A 20,600-nucleotide genomic window follows, 5' to 3' on the forward strand; every position below is an offset into this window, starting at 1 on the left:
TCTTTGGTTTCATACGTCTGAAGAAGCTTCCCAGATAGCTGACACTGTATCAGAAGACTCTTCCTCATATTTGCTACTCTGATCACCAGGCAAAGTTCTCCATTGTGTTTAGTAATGACAGCACAGTGGCTGAATTTAATAGTCTCTGCCCTTTTTTTAGGTCTTGCAATTTTGGCCAGAAAGGTACCTGTGATGAAGATTTCAATCAAGGTGGTGATGACCAGTTGGGCCACAAGTAAGAAAATGGCATGAGGACACTCCTCTGTAATGAAGCGAAATCCATAGCCAATGGTTGTCTGTGACTCCAGGGAGAAGAGGAATGCCCCAGTCAGAGAGTCTACGTTCTTGACACATGGCTCGCGCTTTGGGGTAAACTTGTTTATTTCCAAATCACCATGAAGGAATGCAATGGCATAGTATATAACTCCAAAGAGGAACCAGGTCATAACAAAAGTAGCAGCAAATAAGGTGAGTTTGTACCTCCACTTCATGTCTATAACTGTAGTCCACAAATCTTGAAGGTAGAGTAGGTAAATGCCATCCACTTTGTCTATCCGCACATTGCTGTGGCCGCTTTTGGACATCACACGGGGTTTATGTGCCTTGAGCATGGCAGTGTCGATGCCTCCATTAACCAGCGGGACACGGGTCATATTGATTTTTGTGGTTCCCATTCTCACTGCTTTAGTCCTAAGGAGAGAATAGAAGAAGACTGTTAACAAAATCAAAGCACATAACCAATTCTGAGAAGCATTTGAAAGAGCTGATGGAGAGAAGGCACAAATATAATCTAAACACAGCAGCAGTGAATAAAAACAGTTGGAATATAAAGTAACCATCACACAATATCTGACATTACAAATAACTTGATATTATCTTTTCCAGGAAAAAAAAATCATTCTTTGATCTTGGTGACTGCCAAATATGGAGAAGTAGGTTTCTTTAATGATAGCCTGCAAAATAAATTTGACCGAGCTGAAATTTTATATTAGTACTTTATTTCTGTAAAATGCATTAATTTTTTTTCCCTTACGTTTCTTTACTGAAGAGGCTCTTTCTGATTACTGAGCAGGTTTTCTTTAATGCCCTGAAGAGAGACATCTGATAAATATTAAAGTCCCGTCAATGCTTGGTTTAGAACGCAGATCCAGCACACCACCTCTGTCTCTTCCTGCGACAGAGACAAAATGAGCCAGACCAGCTTTTGCTGTGAACAATTAACTTCCACAAGTGACTTACTCAATCAGATCTGGCTCTTTGTTACAGACCTACCACTAACTTAAAGAGAAACAAAGCAGACCTGAACACATCAAAGCTGGATTTTGGAAAGGAATATTTACACCTGAAAATACTTTAAAGCTGTTTGCACCGTACAGGACTCCTATTTTAAAGTAGTCTAATGAAAAAAAAAAAAAAAGGCAATTCACAAAGTCAGCATTCTAGCCATGGGCCCTGACCTTGCTGAACCCAGCAATCATTGGACCACCCGACTCCTGAAGTTTGTTTACTGTGCATCAGTCCGGATGGAGAGTAAGTGTGCAGACGCTCAGGACTGAACAAAGCCCATAGAGAACGGTGCCTGTGCCAGTTTGATGAGGCAAGTAACAAGACCCGGCTTGCAGGACCAGACAGTGATTACATAGAGCAAGGACAGTGCATGTTATAGTCGTTTCCAACAGCAAAACTTCAAAAAAAACAACAAAGAAAAAAACCATCCCATGCATCCTTTGTGCTTTGGCAGGTCATACAAAAGCATTGTTTTGTTCCATTGTTTTCCTCAAAAAGAGCCTTAAGTAAGTGATTAGTTTTGTGAACCACTGAGGGAAAAAAAAAAAAAAAAAAAAAAAAAGAACGTCTTCCTTATAGCTACTTAAAAGAATTTTGCAGGAAGTACAAGATATATTTGTGGTACACACATGTGCCAGTCCAGGACATCAGCATAATTGCTCACTGAAGTACCTTTCCTGTTATGTCAATTAAGGAGAATTTTTGTTTATGACTATACCCATCACAGTGTTGCAGGTTTTCTGGGAAAGGGTAATTAGACTTCACTCCCATTAACACCTGTAGTTCATTCCAAAATGGTGCAATCACCAACATTTCTCTTCCATAGTCTGTGAGCCATTGCCATATATACATATATATATACAGAAGAAACGAATGCATCAGCTATCCCAGTAGGAGATTCCTTATGTGACAGTCAAATCAACACACAATGCGCAGCATGTCCGGATAATAAACAGGAAAAAACCTTCAAGTGATCTGAAAAAGAACAACCGGAGGAAATGAGGGGGGAGGGGTAGTGGTGGGAAGGAGCGTACATGCAACCACTCTTTAGGCAAACTCAAAATAAAGCACTACTGTCAGTGTGCAGTAAATACATGCAACCTCTAATGGGAAACCTTGTAGGAAAACGCATACTCCATTCTCCGCACTGAGCCCCAGCCTGGATAAGCCATGAATATAAAATGTGTGCAAAATTCTGTCCCAAAATAAGTATACCTCTTCCTCTCAAGCACACTTCCCCTTAGCCATTACTTTCAGGCATAAACATTACACTGTAAGAACAAAATTTCCTGTCACAAATTGCTACTCCAGGAGATACCTAGCCTCTCCAATCTAGCACCAGAGACATGCCCCCATCCCATCCCCCTGCTCAGCCTACCTGGATGCCTGTTCCTGGGAGCAGCTCCCCAGGGCTGCCGGCTCCTCCTCCTCTGGAGGCCACGAGGATGGAGACAGCCAAGGCTCCACCTTCCATCCTCAGTTCTCCAGCCGGTGGGCTTGAGCTGGTGGGGCAGGGACAGGACAAAGCACAGAATTACCCAGTCAGGGTCAGGGGTGGCCCAAAGTGAGAGGCACGTGGACACTTGGCACACCGCACTCACCGTGGCTCTACCATGCTTAAGAAACGCTGCCTTCCGCACAAGTGGCCAGCATAGGTGTAATAAAGCTGACGTGTTTGGGATACACTGGGTATGCAGTGCAGAGCAACTCTGCCCCACATGCCCTGAGGGTCTGATACGTTCTTCGTATGCCAGACTTAGTACGGATACACTGCACCTTTCATCTGCTGCATCAGATGGGTCCACAGTTTCAATCTACACAAGAGCCTGTTAGAGTTCTTGCCCCTTCCTCTGCATTTCCAGAGCTGATGGAGACACCTAATGTCATAGACATACCAAAATGCTGTAGAACAGTTTCCCCCACAAGATGGGAGCTGGAAAGGTAGTTACAAAGCATGATGTCTTCCCTGGGCTATGCCAAAAGAGGACAGCTGCAAAATTTGCCATTTCAGGCTCAACACAAGAAATAAAGATTTGCGGCAGCCGTAAGCAATGTTTGTCACACTCCAGACTGTGTTTCTAGTCACAACCGAAGCTGTTTCTCACTGTGCCTCTCTACTGTCCCCATATGCAAAGCTAATCTCCACATGTGGGGTCAGCGTGGCAGAAATGTTAGTTTTCGAGTCCGCCATAGATCAAAGAGGCTGTATCAGAGCCTCCCTGTCATCTTTTGTGTCCTCCCTTGATTTGTATTTCTGTATGAGACAAAGTTACTCAGCTTTACAGTGATTTCCTGAAATGGATCCCAGTCAACTTCTGGTGCTTTTTTTGGTTGTAGGGTATTTTTTGTGTTGATTTGCTTCCTATTTTCTTCTCTTACGTCACTTTTTCCTGTGTGATCCTGAATTCCTCTAGAACTCTTTTCCTCTCCAGGGAAATCCATCTTGGTTTCCTTTCCGTGCAGAAACACTTCCCTTCTTCTCTGCCACACTGATCCGGGAACAGAGGATCTGTCACACCACCTCGGAGCAGCACTGCCTCTGCTCCCCTCCCTTATCACTGGCAGCAGCCAGCAGCAATCATCTGGGGGATGATGAAACCGACTGAGCAAACCCAAGCTTCTGAGGAGGGTTCTCCCCTGCCCTCCACTTTCCCACTGCTTCCTGAGTGAAGTGACCAATGCAATAACCCACAAAAAATTATTTGTGGGTGTCTGTATGTATAAAATGCATGTTATAACACCTGCATTACTACTTCCTAGCTTAGACCTTATATAAGCACCTCAGATACTCTACGCCCTGAATACCATCCCCAGCACCTCAGCTGAAAGATATTGGTTTGTTTCGTTTCTACTCCTTCTCTTCTAAATCAGAAAACACACCTACCACAGTAAGTTAATATAAGCAAACAAGCCTGAATAATAGTAGTAGTATACATTTTTAAATGAAAAGAACATCTAATGTCTATTAGCTAACTGCTTTTAGACTGGTAAAGTATTTTTATTACTGTAAAAACAGCCTACTTGAACTGTAGCTGCAAATAAAAGTGAACTGAAGTACTGATGAAGAAACAGATACTTCAAGAGGGAAGAAAATGAAATCATCTCAGACATGTCTAGCATTCTAATGTCTTATGAATTACCTCCTTTCCTCACCAAGCCTTTGGAACAGCCAAAGGAGACTCCCCATCAGAGCACATGCTGGTAAGGAAGTTTAGTGCTGCCATAGTCAATAAAAAGTAGAGCTACATACCAAACCACCAACCATTAATACCTTGATATTAAGGTAATTCCAGCAGCCAGGGATGTAACAGGCACATTAACACCACTTCCAAAGACCACATTATCAAGAAGTCAAAGCCAGCTTGCATATACACAAAAATGTTCCTGTTGCATGAAGCCAGATTTGCTTGTGCAAGATCTGTTTTGGCAGACACAACTGATTAAAGGTGTACAGGAGCATGACTTGTTCAAATGGCCTGAGCTATTTGGTTTTTTTCAACTCAGATATGCTTTTGCCACTTGAGCAAAACCTCACACACGCTTCACTGCCACTCTGATACAGGGACAAAACTTGAACTGTTTTTTTCAACAGGCATAAACTATTAGCAGGCTTGGCATTAAAAAAAAAAGCAGGGATGAGGAAAGAAAACATTGAAAATAACTACATAATATTTAGATCTTTCCTAGGTCTGATGTGGTTCAGTAGGTTATAAAAGTCCCTCCTGAATTCTCAGTGCTCGGCCTAGCATGAACACTCTCCTCTCTCTGGGCTACGCACCAGGCTATGCTGCGCAATTGTCAACCAGCAACGTTCTCTTCTGTAGCTGAGTTATGGAATACAAAAGGAGAGCACAGAGGTAGACAGAGGGACACAGTGGTTGCCAAAGGATGCTTCATCTCTGCCACCAGCTGCAGCATGCAGTCACACAGCTGGACACTGCTATCCTGGACTTCTTTAAGGACTCCTTCAGTGCTAGGACTGAGCAGCATTGAGAATGGTGACAGGCAGGCTAGCAGTCAGTCATACTGTGAAAGATGCTGCCTTTAAAAACTAAATAAACATCTTTTTATTTTCTTTCACAAAAGGACTGAGCCAAGAGAACTGTAAATACCCACTCAAGTCAAAATCTGTTCCCAAAGCTGTGCCTTTACCCCTCCATCCCTTTGTAGAGCCACCCATCAGCACAGGACAGCCCTGTGAATGGGGACCCTTCCCAGGCTCGAGCACCCAGAAGCAGGTGAAAGCAGAGGCACATCCAAGCCTGCAGGCAGAGTACAGCCCTGGGGATGCAGAACTGAGTGTGCCAGAGCTGGGGGTCAGCGGCAAGTTTTTCATCACTCACAGCAGGGCCAGGACAACAAACATTTACAGACCAGTGTCAAAAAAGTGAAAACCCAAATCCATCTTTGTCTTTCCTAGGTTTCCTGCCTGACATCTAGCCATGGAAGATGAATTAACACTGGAGAAGTGTCAGGGCACATGGTTTCTGAGGGAGATTTGTACAGGAATCTTGTTCTTTCCAAGCACGGGATGTAAGGCTCTGCAGTAACTATTGATTTACATAGATGAGCCCTGGAAACTACACTGATGCAAGCAAATAGGAAAACAACCAAGCAGGCAGAGAAAAGGCAAAAGATGACTCAAAGCTTATTGAGGTTAATGGAGAAGCTCCCAGTGATTTCACAGGTCAGGCCTCCAAGTGTAGAAATACCACATACCAGCAGCATCCGAACAGCTAACACTGCAAGTGAGCCACCTGTCCTTCCAAAAACCTGCCACCCAGCCTCTGCCCTGGGCTCTGCAGATGAACAGGGGACTTGGCCGTGCAGAGCCTTCAGTCCAGCAACCTTCACATACACCAAAGTCTTCTTTCAGAAAGAAGTAAGTAAAATGATCAGTTTCTGAAAATCTCCTTATTGTGTTCAATGATATGGTTTATACAATGCTGCTGGAAAAGAGAGAAAGCTTCCCCAGAAACTTGTTCTGCTCTTTCATTTTTATGAATGGCTTTTCTTCAGCAGTGCAACATTCAATACTTTTGAATGTCTCCCTTGCTAGCATATTGTTGTTTCAAACTCTTTTAAGTTTCAAACACTTTATTAGCACAGTTAAGAATTTAAAACCAGCCTCTGCTGTGATGCTTTTCCCACCCACTAACCCTTTCCTCATTCTTGCTGTGCAAACTTTGCCTGTCTCTTTCTACGTGGACAAGTCTAAACAGACTCTCAAGAGCCTGTCCTTTCTGTTTCTGGGGAACTGGGTGCCAGAACTACTCTGCAAGGCTGAAAGGGACATTATTGATGCATTATGATTATCAAGCTCATACCCTGTACTTCCACTTTCTTTCATATCTTCATCCTGCTGTAGGAGCGTTGGTGACCCCTCACAGCAGGTCTCTGGCACAGGTAAACATCTCAGCAACACCACAGAACCAAGCTAATGGAGGACGGGACTGATGTCCTATCCCTACTGACATTAGCAGTCAATACTAAGGCCAGGACTAGAACTTCAGAAAGCTTAATGACTACTGTTGTCCTGTTTTGCAGTCACTACCAGCTTTCTTCACTCTTCCCTTCTATCATATCTTTGGGGGCTTTCAGTAGCTACATCCTGTCCTTCCTTCTTCCTGAGGTATTTCTCTTTTCCATGAGGGTATCTCTCATTATCCTGTTTTCCCCCATTTTTCTTAGTATCCCATTCCTCTCCAATCAATCAAAAGATCCAAACTAGTTGTCCTTACAACACCACAAGAGAAGCATGTAGCTGTAGCAGCAGAGTTGTTTCTGACAAGACCGCACACTGTTTTACATTCTGCAAGTATCTTGCTGTAGGTTCACATCACCTATTCCTGTGACCTCTCCATTATATGACTCTGTTTTCAACCCTGTGGGCTAAGTTTTTCCTCAAGACTGGTCACAAGCAAACACACTTTTTTATTCATTTGTTTATTTAATGTGTCAGTCAAAACAAAATACCCATTTCCAAAATCAAAGCCAAGAAAACACATTTTGGGATCTTTCTGCATCCATATTAAGACAGTTTTGGTGCCTTTTCCTTCAGGAAGCCAGAATATAAACACATAAGGAGTTCTTGGTGCAGAGACTGAAGCTCACACTCTCCATGGCCTGCTGAGCACGCTAACAGCTTGGCCACAGAGTCATGTCTGCTTGCTTTCTGGACTTATAAATCTGATTCATACATTGATGCAGCTTCATTAGGAAGTGCAGAGTCTCCACTCCCCATGTCCCCAATTCTGTATCAGTGAACTCTCATGCAAGGTTGAAAATTTGGGAACAAATTGCCTCAGACATTGGGATAAGTCTCACCTTCATCTCCTCTGATGGTCAGATTTGGGAACACAAGTGGCAGCAGGCACACAGCCTTGCTATGCAGGAGGGAGGTGGAGAAGTAGAGAAGTGAGTATGTTGGGAGTAGGTTGAAGATAAGCCAAGAAATGCCTTATTTCTGGCTCTTCTTGCTTAAACATGAGATAAACTAATCCATTTGATGTCTTATGCGCTTTGTGGCATGCCCAAACGCAGAGCTGTTTGGCGCCCAGCAAAATGAGGGTCAGAAATGGAGACACCTGTACACATCGAGCACTCCCAGCACAAACCAGAAGCTGGGCAGGGATTTTCTGCAAAATACTTTTTCACTTAGTCAACTAAGGCCTACCTAAGTCCTACTTAAGTACTTAATTACTTTTTTGGGAAGGGGCCCTTTGCCAGCCAGCTGCTCCTGCTGCTCTGAAAGCGTGCCTTTACACAGCTCCCACTGCCTTCCAGTCCTGGCATGGGGACAGGCCACCTTGCTGGACAATGGCTCCAGGGGAGCATCAGCCGGACAAAGGCTGTGCCGCTCTTTTCTCTGATTTCAGGGCTGGGGCTCAAAGTGGTTGAGTTGTTTGCCCAGAGGTGTATTTTACCTCTCTTTATGCTTATTTATATATAGCCTGGTATAAATCACCTGGCTACCATCTGACGGCACAAGCTTATGTGCCAAAACAGTTTCATGTTTCTGTATACAACCAAGGGTTTCCTTCTAGTATTTTGGTCACATGGTGGTGGCTCTTATAGCGATACAGAAAATAATGAGTCTGAACCCACCTACTGCTTATGTTGTTAAGTCTGACAAAGTTCATAGGGAAGAGAGTCCCCTCTCAGGTCAGTGTAGAGTACAAACATCCCAGACTGGGCTGGTGCCTAAGTTGTCTGGGGCTGTAGTTCCCTGTTCACCACAGATTGGCTATGTCCTTCTTTTCCCATCTGTCACCGCAGATAAAGGACAGCACCTTGTTTTTAACCTCCCCAGTACTCACGCATCACTTCACAAGCTGGCAGATGCTTACTCTACCACTGAATAAGAGTAATAACAATAAAGTTAAACTCAGAGCAGCTGATTTGCTAATCTGCAGCTGGTTTGAGATTTGTTTACTTTATTTCAGACCTGAAGAAGTGTTAGTGGGACAGAAAGCTTGTCTGTTTTCTTTTCTTGTTTGTTTTTCTCCAAATTAATTTCTTGGTCTAATAAAAATCTGTTTTCATTTAAAAACAAACAAACAAACAAAACCAAAACCAGACACTTACTCTGGATTTTTAATTTAAATTGTCAGCAGGTGGCTGAAAATGAATAGTAATGTGCCTAGTCATGGTTATGCAAGAGGCAGGGAGAAAAATTAGCACTTTGCTGATAGTTCACTAAAGCTGTCTAAAACGTCTGCAGTCTGCCTTCCCCAGGGCCACTTCTCTCAGTTTCTCAGCTACCATGTCTGGTACACAAAAGATATTTATCAGGCAGCAGTGGGACATTTCCAGCCATTCAGAGTGGTTTGTGCTTCTCTTTCCTTTCTTGGACTACAGACACCCTGAGCCTCAAACCCAACACCGGACACCAGGTCCCAGCACCAGCCTTGTCTCACTGATTAGCAGGGGCATTGGCTCCTGCCTGTATGTCAACCGTACAGTGTGAATGCATCCAGTGGCTCAGTGGCTCTCTTTTTAATTACCATCTGCGATGCCAATTCATTGCATGATGCATGCGCTGCATCCCAGTCAAGTTGGGTTTTGTTTTTTAATTAGTCATTGCACACCGGGGCTCTCATAGCTCAGTGTAGGTGTGGCCGTGAAGTGAGGCTCCCTGTAGGGTGTCAGGCTTCTGCTGTGGCAGTTTTTTTAATGTGCTCTCTCTGTAGGAAAGCTGCATTTCCCGTAAATCAGAGCACTCATTTAGCCTATACCACGAGACATTATGCTCATGGATGAATGACCTTAGTACCCCACAAATATCCCACTGTATGTACAAATTCACAAACACCGATGAAATAAACATGTTTATAATTTTCCATCTCTATGCAGTTACTAAATCTCAAAACTAAAATACCAGACTATGAAAAGGATTTTCCAACAAAAACATTTCTGCACGTTTTAAATAGGTAAAAGCCTCAATAGTATTGAAAATAACGGTAGGACTGCAAAAGGCAAGGAAGCTGTCAAGGGAAAAAAGCATTTTATTTAAAGGTCTGTATATTGTTAACCTTTTATTCATCTAGTGCTCGATGTAGACAGAATCGAATCTAGCTGGGGAAACAGCACACCTCAACCCAGCCTGGCGATGGACTCTGCTCCAGTAGTAAAGTTTTTCCTCTGTGCCAGTTTCTGCCTCTCTCTTACCTGTATGGTGTAGCTGCTTTGTGCTGCTTCGTCTAGGCAGTGTAACAATAAATGCAGAGTAACCTGCTAATTAAGCCAAATTTATGGCTTCTCTGCATGACCAGGATGTACCAGTGAATTTGGCCTGTGATTTTTGCAATACTACAAAGCACATTTCCAAGAAAGGATGGGTTTGTCATGGTTTCATCTAAAACTTGTTACAAGCTGATTTTCTCAGGAAGTTATTTGGTTATGAAGAATTGCCCTACTTGTGTGAACAAGTTCATACTGTGGAAAATGTTTTCAAAAAGTGACTCTTCTTTCATGCTGGCAAAATACAGCCGGTGTGAAAAAGTATCCACTTCCCTCACCCAAACCTAATGGTTTTTAAATTGGATGTCTTTCCCTCTTAGGCAAAGCATAGATGATGCTACTGTCACAGCAGAGACACATGTAGATTACTTATTTTTTGATAATTATTGACTTTATTGTGAATTACAGAGTAAGTGTGGCCAGTAATCTCTTTGAGGGACACAACAGCTTTTAATTTCTGCTCCATTTTCTCTGCACTACAAGGATTTCAAATTGCACCAAACATCCATTTCCCCTGATAGTCAAGGTCTGATAAACAGAGAGCAAGTTCTACTTGACCTCAAACAAATACTTGGTAGCTACTTAACCAAAACAAAATGTTTACATGTTTAAGTGTTGGAAAGAAAATTTGATAGTGTCCAACAAAATCAGGAGGTGATATTTCACAGGCAAACATATATATGCACTTACATAGAATCATGGGTTCATTTTTACTATTAAAATATTGCTTCATGGTATGTGTGTTTTCATAAATGATGCATTGTCTATTCTCTAAAGCACAAGCAGTTGCAAATACAGAGTATCGATATGGGAGATGTTGGTGTATCTATGATCCGTTGTGAATGCATCTTCTTTTACATACATTTCCCTTTGTGCCATTATTACCCTTAATAAAGTCTCTAGGTCTTGACAGAAAATAATTTTCTCAAACAGCAAGTCTTGGACACACCCACCATAACCAGTAACCACAGCCTATGGCTCTGGTCTTGGAGCAAATTCCTCACGCAATCAAGTTTCCCCTTGAGCTTTGCCAAAGCACTGCCGAAACAATCACAACACAGTCCCCAGGAGACCACTGGTGTCACCTCAGGGCTCACACACCCTATCCCCATCCCCATCTCCATCCCTCGTCCCATTCGTGTCCTGGCCCTGCTGTTGCCCCCAGCCAAGTACTGCCCCCTCACCAGCCTCACAGAGGATGGCCACAGCTCCCAGAGGGGACAGAAATAATCACAAGTATACTATAAACTATTAAAATGCTGTGCTGGTGTAAAAACCAGGGTGTTTCATCTGCCTCCTTGAAGTGATCAGGGACAAATTAAAAATATCAGTGACACTTTTGTATTGGTGTCAGGTTGCTTGTTCTCAGTACTGCCCAAGAGTTTCATTTCAGGGCAGATTTCTCTTTTTTTTCCCTGACCAATCCATGGATGTGGTTAATTTAAGGTTTAGAAGGCTTTTTCTCACACGTACACACACACACCCATATATGTTTTCCACTGAAGTCTGTGCTTTTTCCTAGACCCACCCAAATTCCAGTACATAGCTCAAGTTGTGTGCCAAGCTTTCATACTCTCCATGCAATGAATGGAAAAATGCCCTTTTTTCCACTTCTGCACATTTTAGGGGGAGGAGGAGGAGACTGCGTAGAGGAGAGGGAGGAAAGGCCTCCAGAGGAATTTAGTTATACCTGTTATTTCAGAGCAGAAACAAGAAAGAGACCCAGTGTCGTCCATGGGAATACTCTGTTTCTGCCCAAGGGTGGAGCTGCATGGGGTTGAGCCCCACTGCTTGCTCGGGACTCTGAATTGTATTTGTGGAGTGCTAAGGAGATTTAAAAATTAATAATTATAAACCAAAAGTAGCATAAAGTGCTGCCTGGTATGTGTTTCCATTCTGCTTACATGAAGTACTTTAGTAACACTCTGGAATGCATTGATATTTTGTGAGAGGGATGTAAAAAAAATCAAAGCTTAATTTGTTGGGGAGTTTTAAATGGAAACGATAGTTTTCATGTGTCATTCTATGCTCCCTTTAATAGGGCATTTCAGGCCGTGAGTATCTTGGTGAAAGGTGGTGGACTGAGAGCAAAGGGCTCCGCTTGTCACCCACAGCATCCTGGCAGAGGGAATGCTGCAGGACTGTCACCTTCTCACACCTGCCTGTGTCTTCCCTCCTACAGGGGCTCCCTGCCGTTGTAGCTCATGGGGTGGCAGGAGCCGCCAGGCCATGGGGAAGGAGCCAGCAAAGCCCTGTTGCCTCCTGCTATCGCATCTCCAGGGTGAACCCCAGGGCTATAACAACATACAAGCTCCGTGCAAAGCGTTTTCCATTGCACTTGCCTCCATGTGGATTCTCTGATGTCTGGTTAAGGCTGGTCCCCCTTGATTTCCTCTTCTCAGTGAAGGCATTAAAAAAGTCTCTCTGACTTACAGGGCCACCTAGTTTCATGAAGCTTGTTGGAACGTAATTTCTGAAGCCTCTGTTCACCTGCCAAGTTAAGCTGAAATTAGCCCATGGATTTAATACGTGGGCTGTTTTGTATCCCTTTGTTGTGAGGGGTTGGAAATGAAAATGTGCTAGGTTAATTATTTACCCTTTCCAACAACAAAATATTATCATTGTATAGAATCTTATTGTCACGCTTGCATTTCAGAAACTGGAATTAAAAATATAGATTTTTTTTAAAGAAAAAGCTATTTCCTGAGTTCATTGACTGGGAGGTTACAAAGCCCAGGATTGTATGTCTTCCAGATAAACTCCCAAAGAATCAGAGGGAAAAGAATATTTGTTTTCCTCATTGCTTTCCCAAATTGCTTGATCGCTGCCAGTTTCCATGACACAGACCCCTCAGTCTGCTGCAGGCTGTGGCTTCTGAAAGGGAGGAAATAGCATGAATGTACTGGTGCACATCAATGTTTTTTGATTTTCTCGCCAAACCAAAAATATCAAAACAAACAAAGAAATGCAAAAAAAGAGTTTCAACTTCTCTGGCAAAATTTTTAAAAAAAGTTGTTCTGGACTAGAGACTCTGTTTGTTCAAACCAAAGCTAGACCTTCCATTTTGTTTTGACGTTTTGTATAGAGATGTGTGTGTGTGTCTAATCTAAATCACGTGAGGAACAAAACATTGCTTGAAGTGACAGATCACAACATCTTGCTTCCACAAAGTCAAAATGAGGTTTTTTACTTTTCAAAATTGTTTTCAGACTTTTTCAGTCTAAGCTGCTCTATCTTGTTGGCATGAATTCATAAAATCTTTTACGTGACCTAAATCTCCATTTTCAGCCCATAAGACTTTTGGCTGAAGAATCCCAGCCTTCTGTGACTGTAAAGACCACATGCGTTTCCTGGCTGGTTCGGTGACAAGTGAAGCTTGTGCAATGAACCACTGTTCCTCTTAGGAGAATGCAGCAGAAGCAATGCTTGTCCCCGCTGATAGGATTTGGGGACATAATTGTGTGATTCACTATTCGTTCTTCTTTGTGCTACAGTTTCTTGGGAACCTCCATAAAAGCTTTGTGGTGCTACGCTGCAGCAGGCTGAAAAAAAAAGGAGCAATAATGTGCCCAAACAAGAAAAAAAAAGCTCATGCTGTTTTTCAAAGTTACTACATTTCCTTATACTCAAAGGAGGTTATTTTGCTTGTTTATTTACACATACCTTATCTTTATGAGTGTCCCGTGTCATTTGAAAAGCTCTGCAATCTTCTACAGTTGGGAACTTGGGAAGGTCGAGCTTTGATCGCTGAAGTAATTAGACTGAATAGAACATTGTTCATGTTCTGCTGAGAATAGTTTCCGACTACATTCATAATACAGCAAACCTATTTTTAAAATTCTACAATATTCAGCAACTTCTACCTTGTTTTTTGCAAGTTTTCCAGATGCCATGAATTTCAGAAGTCACTCTGATGTTTTCCAAGCAGCCTGATTTATGAGAACAAAACATACCACCATTCCCCAATTATTTTCTGTCGCCTTGTTATATGGCTTCATACATCAATGGAAATATAGTCTGGCTGAGGAATCCAGGCATAAAGAATAACTGGAGTATGAGGAAATCAGCTACATCTCCCATAAGAGGTCATTCTTTCAGTGGAAAAAAATCAAACTTTTTCATCTCTAACCCTCCGTACTTTTCCTATAATATTTAATTTAATAAAGCCTCAATTTTCATTTAAAAACACTTGATTGGAAGGGTATAACTAGACCTAGGAGATGTTTATAGTTATTTTAGTGCTGTTTATATGTTATTTTAATGCTATTGAACTGAATTCAAGTTTTGTAGGCAGTTGCTAAAGATAAATGCTTGCAAAAAGTAGCTAAGCAGGACTACGAATATATCAGATTGCAGCAGCATATTTTGAACAGGGTTAAGATAGTGCCATTGCTGGAAAGTCCCAGAGTCTGTGACTCCACCAAGCAGATGACAGCCTAATGGCAGTGCAGAAAACCCCTTCATTCACTGCTCTGGTGACACACTGTCAAACCCAGTCTTTCCCAGAAGGATGTGTCCTGGCTGAAAGCACTTCCTCTGTTCCACTTGCTGTAGGGTTCAGACTTCTTGTCTGTAGGCAGCTTGATGCCACAGCATCTCCAAAATCCACCTTTTCTTTAAGTCCAGAATTTTGGTTTATTAACTAACGATTTCCCAATGTGCCCCTTGTTCACAATCCTTATCTGTCCCATGGCCAAATCACTCAAACTTCTAGGATAAAAATATTATTTCCTTTCTACTATTTTGACCCTAATTTTCTCCTTCATTAATGCAAACATCTCTTTCATTACTTCATACCCATAAAGCTCACAGCCTGACCTCTCCACAGGTACTGCCCTGGCCCCCATAGCTCTGCTTTCTTTTGCTCTTTGTTGGCATCTCTTTCCTCTTTCTCGTCAATGCCTATTCATTTTGATTTTTTGCTCCCTTCATGTTTTAGGCTTCTCACAGTAGCTTCCCATTTGACATATATGAAATTTCCCCCTTGACCTGGTTCCAACCAGTTCCTGAAAATACACCCGTTTTGAGACACATTACAACTTCAAACGTCTGCTAATTTTTACGTTCACCAAGGAAGTTCCTCCTTTGTAGTTGCATTGTGCCTCCCTTCCTCTTAGATCTGAAATCATTTACAGCAGATCTAAAGTTTTCCTCTTCTTTGTTCCTCTGAGTGCAAAGAATGTTGAAGACCTACAGAAATAATGTGTTCTGATTGTAGGCTATGTTCAGCATCAGCATTGGTAACAAGTGCTTTGTTTTCTTCTAGATACTACTTTTCCAGGATGGCTCTGACTGCTACACACCTGGGATACCCTGAATGATCCTTCTTTATCTAATAGTGAGTTTTGTCTGAAAGAAATCTGGAGATATGCTTTCCCTGAAATTTGCCAGGGAATACCAGACATCTGGAAACGTCACTATGAGACAGTAGTTCTGACCTGGCTGCCAAGCATCTACCAAATTGAGCCATTTCTAAAGGTACATGCACTGAAAGGCCAAATGTTGGATTCTGTAGGTTGAAATTCCTCTCTGTTCACATCAGTTCTCTAAAAGGTTTCTGTCTAGTCTGAGCGAGTCTTCTAAGCCACCAAAGTCAATGAAGAGAGCTGGACACCTTCACACACTGAATCCACCTCTTCTTCCTCTAATGCCTGGGGATGCCCATCCCCTCGCAGTGCCTAATGAGCTGAGACCAGGTCTTAACTTTTTTACAGCTGAGATTTATCTTACTCTTGCAAGACCAGTGCTTCTGAGAGGTGCCAAGTTTATTGCTTGTACGAAAATCAACTGTTACAGTGTATGTGAAGGTACCCTCACTCTTCCTGGAAGCATGAGGCTTACACAGGTAAATTATATAGTACATATATGTAATTTAAGTTGGAATATCCTAAGTAAATATGTATCTGTCTGACTTGTACTGATGAAACCTTTCAGGTTAAATCCCATAGAAGATGCTGTGCAGTGTGGAATCCAATTTAGGTTTACACAACATGGTGTACTCTTTCCATCATACATATATTTTAGTTAAAGAATGTAAATTATGCACTGAAGCAGATGAACAAGGTTCTTATGTAAAAACAAGCTATCTAGGAATCTAAAACAACATACAGGATATGTCTGTTCTGTTTTACAGGTTCTTGCTAATGGTATTCCCTACCACAGGTCAGCTTGTGTCATCAACATACACACCGTCAACATGTACCTTGACAAAATACAGAATCATCACGTTTGTGGTGCAAAAGGCTTCCTTATTCATTATGGTTTTACCTATGCACCTCCAAAAAATGACATCTTGGCTTGCCTGCAAGCAACCTGCATCCTGCATCTTTCTCACCATTGCTTCTTTTGAAGATTCCCCTTTTCACAGTGCAGCTCAAATCTACCTCTGCTTTTTACCATGCCTGACCTGTCATTCAGCAAGATGGAGCTAGTAATCAGTTGAAAGCATGAAGACTAAATGAAAGCCATCCAGTGGAAAACATTGTCTTAAGCTGAGCAAAGCTGAAGATCAGAATTAATTTCTGTTAACAGCACCTGGAGTTTTAGGAACTCAGCAAATTCTGAAACTTTGACCATTGGTTTCTTCTGAGGCTGGGGAATGAGGATCTGGTCCTTCTCCCAGCTTTTTTTGCAGATTTCAGTGTTAAAGTTTGAGCTCATGCAGTATGTATCATTAGCAACATGCTTTAATCAAAGTTTCTAGTGAGAATACAAAGGTTATTGACTTTTGTGACACTGCCAGTCTTTATGTGACAGCTTAGGTCATTAGCAATACTCTTAAGACATAAAGGAATCAGACACAAAATCTTTTCCTTGATTACATAATCATCACTTATAAGATCTAAAGAAGTAATGTAGCATCTAAAGGCATGGTGCCCCCCCTCTTACATTTTTCACTGCTTGCAAACCAGAAATAAGTTTGCAAAGGCAGAACCTTACACCAAGGTGCAGCAGGAGGGTGTATCACTGGGATTGGTCCAGTGAAATATTTTCTTGGATTTTGGCACATAAACATTAAGAAATGGTCTTAAAATAAGATTTTGTGTTTCCTATCACCTGAGAACTTACAAAGAGGAAAGAGATATACTACAAATAAATATTATTCTTGGTCATGAGCAAGTCACAGCTTTGGTCATTTTGCACTGACAAGAAAATAAATCAACACTAAATTTTAGATATTTTTGTTCCAAAAATACATGTTTAAGGCTCAGTACATCTTTTGGGGATTTTTTTTTCTTGGTTTGGTTTTTGGCTTTGGATTGTTTGTTTGTTTTTCAAACTGCAACAACAGAACAGAGTAGGAATGAACTTCAAGAACCAGGCACCCCTCAAGACTTGGGCTGAAGCACCGATAATGTTGTTACCTGTACTGAGAACAGGGAGTGAGGTTTGTAGTTGTGTGTTGGCATTATTAGCTCAAAAAGAGCAAGGGTATAAGGAAAATTAAGATACATCATCAGGAGTCCTGGCAGTATGACAGACCTTTAGACCTCTGCAAAGCTAACTGAAGTACAACATAATTCTATGAATTTGGCTTGTTGAAATCTGTTCTCACAAACAAAACCAAACAGACCTCAACTTGGAGCTCATGGTGTCATGCCACCAGCTGAAGAACCCCTTCTGGTCTCTACGTTTCCCACAGCAGTGTAAAAGTGCCACATCATGAACAAGAATAGGACCTGAAACCTTTTGTTTGTCCATTATACACAGATAAAACCAGAATTGTTAGCTTTCCCACACCTATCTGAGTTGTGTTCATTCACCTCTAGTCTTGTGGGAGCATTTTACACTGCAGGGTATTTCAGTCTTTGACTCTTTTTTATGCCTTGACAAGAGCATTCAGCACCTTTTATAGAACACATTTTACAACAGGTAACACACATACTGAAGGCCAGCACCCATGGTTTGTTATGTTAATTTATAACTCATAAACAGAGTCCCTTGTAACAATTGACTTTCTGCCTAATCTTAGGGAAACAGGAGTTGTAATCTAAAACCAGTAAGCTGGGAACAGTCAAGAGATCAGCTACCATGTACCACAGAGGCCACCAAGCGTACCAGTTAATGAAACTCAATATGGTAAAAAAAGAAAATGTTGCCTTAAATGTTTTTCTTTCTTTCATTCTAAGCTTTTGCATTGTTGCAAGAATGTTTTGTCATTTGCCTAAGGAAATTAATCAGAATTGCAAGTGCTCTGTATCACTCAGACATCTTCTCCCATATGCTAAAACACCTTTGCTGTGCGAATGAAGCCCAGTCTTGCTCAAATGCTGTGAAAATCATGGAAAACACACCTTTGCTTATCTTCCCTCAATCCTTTTATCCACTGCTGCAGTACAGAGTTATGGTTTGACTTTATTGTGGAGAGAGGGGACAGTTCATAGGTTTGGTGTTGAAGTGTTTGAGGAAGGAAACTTTCAGGAAACATTATTTCTGGACAAGGCAGCAGGAAACTGAAGCCTGTTTGCTTGGGTGAGAGGCTGGAGGGGGTTCAAAAGAGGACAGCTGGCAAGGAATTTTCCAGGAGTAAGTGTAGACAACCTTGAGTGGGATCATCGCTGAGCAGAAAACAACGGGGCATTTAGGGGGATCTTTACAGACAAGGTCAGAAAAATTTAGAAACATTTTTTTTTGGTTGGCCTTTCCCTTGGAAAATATTGACTGAAATAAAAATAATTTAAGCATGAAGAATTTATTTACTGGCCAAAATGTTGTTAACATATATTTTATTATATGTTTTCGTTAAGCTGTGTAATTCGAGTGAGGAACAGTGGAAATTTTGATTCTAGTATATTTTTCCATTTTCTCTTCATCAGTTCATGCTAAGAATATACCTTTTAATTCATCTAAGTAGGTGTACTGTTATATATATCACTTAACTACAGATTGCAGTAATTTATTCAACAGATAAAATTTGTTTATCTAAGGGTAAACCCATCACAATCATATAGCCCCCATGCAAAAGTGCTAATTGTAGATAAGGAAAAGTTCACAATGTAAAACCAGAGAGGTATCCTGTAAGCTATGGTCTAACCAAGAGTGAATCACCTCAGTTAAAGCAATGGAGATTAAATTAATCTAATCAGGACATACTATTTTTCCAGTCAAAACTTATTTTATCACTTCTGATTTACAAAGGGAAGGTGGCTTACCTAGGATCTCTAAGCATGGACAAATCTATCTGACAATCTCCATGAGAAAAACAAACTAGAAAGGAGTCAAACGTGGTTTTAAAAGGTGTACCAAGCTTCAATTCCCAAGCTTCAGACTTCCCCTCCACCTTAAAAGCCAGCTAAAATACATTATGCCCTGAAGGTCAAATTGCAGGGGCTACTTTGAACCAGGTGGGAGAAAGACATTTCTTAATCAAGGAGCCCTCCTGGGAGGCACCAGAAAAGCATCTGGCTCTCATACCTCAGCACACACAGTGCAGGGAGGGTAGGGGCTTTGCAAGTAGTGAAATGCCTAAATCAAAATGATCAAATGCTCACTGCTGACACCTGCAAAGTGAGCCAGATCTCTTCAGCAAGAAGGCCAAGGGGATTCTTAAGCCTTAGTGATTAAAAGTTTGCAAGGCTTCCCAGTATCCCCAGGGGTGTCCTCTAGACAGAGGTAAGCTGCATAACACTGTGGTACGTCCCTAAGATCCATGCTGAGTCCAACCTATGTCCCAGCAGTTCAGTTTCAACCTTTCACCAAAGGCAGCCCACAGTTTGCAAAGGGCTCTGCTGGAAGATGAAATTTGCCAAACACCTTTCTCCCCAGTAGGTAAAAATTACTGCAGATGTGTTACCCCAAAACATACACCTACCCTTTATATGTCCAATAATTTTTTCCAGGAAAGGATGACAATACTTAGAGCATTCATGTCGTTGCTTGCTCTCTTTCTGCCTCACTATGACCTCTAACTTGCTCTGAACCTTGTGTACTAGTCATACAAAGACAAATTCATAGGCTTAGGAGGAGGGAAAGATGCTATGGTTCTTACTTGCTATTTTTCTTCCTTCCTGCAGCTCAATTAGCAATGCATCCACTGCTTTTGGCTGCTCTCCATGTGTATTTCACATCATTCAGGCTAGGCAGGTATAGAATGAGCAGGCATTTCAATTCATGCACAACCAATACAAGGGAACTGCTTTTTTTCAGCTGTGCCCTGTTTACTCCAAGAGCATACACATGCTTAACACAAAGCTATTTACCACATTAATGATACAAACCCATTAAGTGCTAAAATGATCCTCAAGCCTGTAGTAACTGATTCAAATAAGACATGAATGTTCTCTTATTCCAAGGGGTGAGGGAGAGCTTGGCAAGAAGATAGCTTTCAAACATTTAACATTTAATAAATTTGTTTGGACTGAAAAGTTTGATTTTAACTGTTTGAGACTCCAGCCAACGTTTTTTTCTGATTCTCATATATACAGTATAGCAAATAAGGTATTTTCCCATCACTTAAAAAAAAAAAAAATCATCCCATAATCCGCTTTGTTTTTCCTGGAAGCAAAGTGAATCAAAATTTATTTCAAGATATTCTGAGGTTCAACATGCAAAACCGTTAAGTTTCTGTTTTT

General features: G+C 41.6%; 1 protein-coding gene across 1 annotated transcript in view; it reads right to left on the reverse strand.

The window, feature by feature from the left end:
* The window catches only part of KCNJ15 (potassium inwardly-rectifying channel, subfamily J, member 15), a 1,550-nt gene extending 449 nt beyond the window's left edge, over nt 1-1,101 (reverse strand). The window contains 3 exon segments of the mRNA XM_010072843.1: nt 1-2; nt 4-690; nt 1,034-1,101. The exon segment at nt 1-2 is cut by the window's left edge and continues 449 nt beyond it. Of these exon segments, the coding sequence (XP_010071145.1) occupies nt 1-2; nt 4-690; nt 1,034-1,101 (757 nt within the window).
* Nucleotides 1,102-20,600: the final 19,499 nt, after the last annotated feature.

This window comes from Pterocles gutturalis, unplaced genomic scaffold (genome assembly GCF_000699245.1).
Source record: "Pterocles gutturalis isolate BGI_N339 unplaced genomic scaffold, ASM69924v1 scaffold35322, whole genome shotgun sequence".
Classification (NCBI taxonomy): domain Eukaryota; kingdom Metazoa; phylum Chordata; class Aves; order Pterocliformes; family Pteroclidae; genus Pterocles; species Pterocles gutturalis.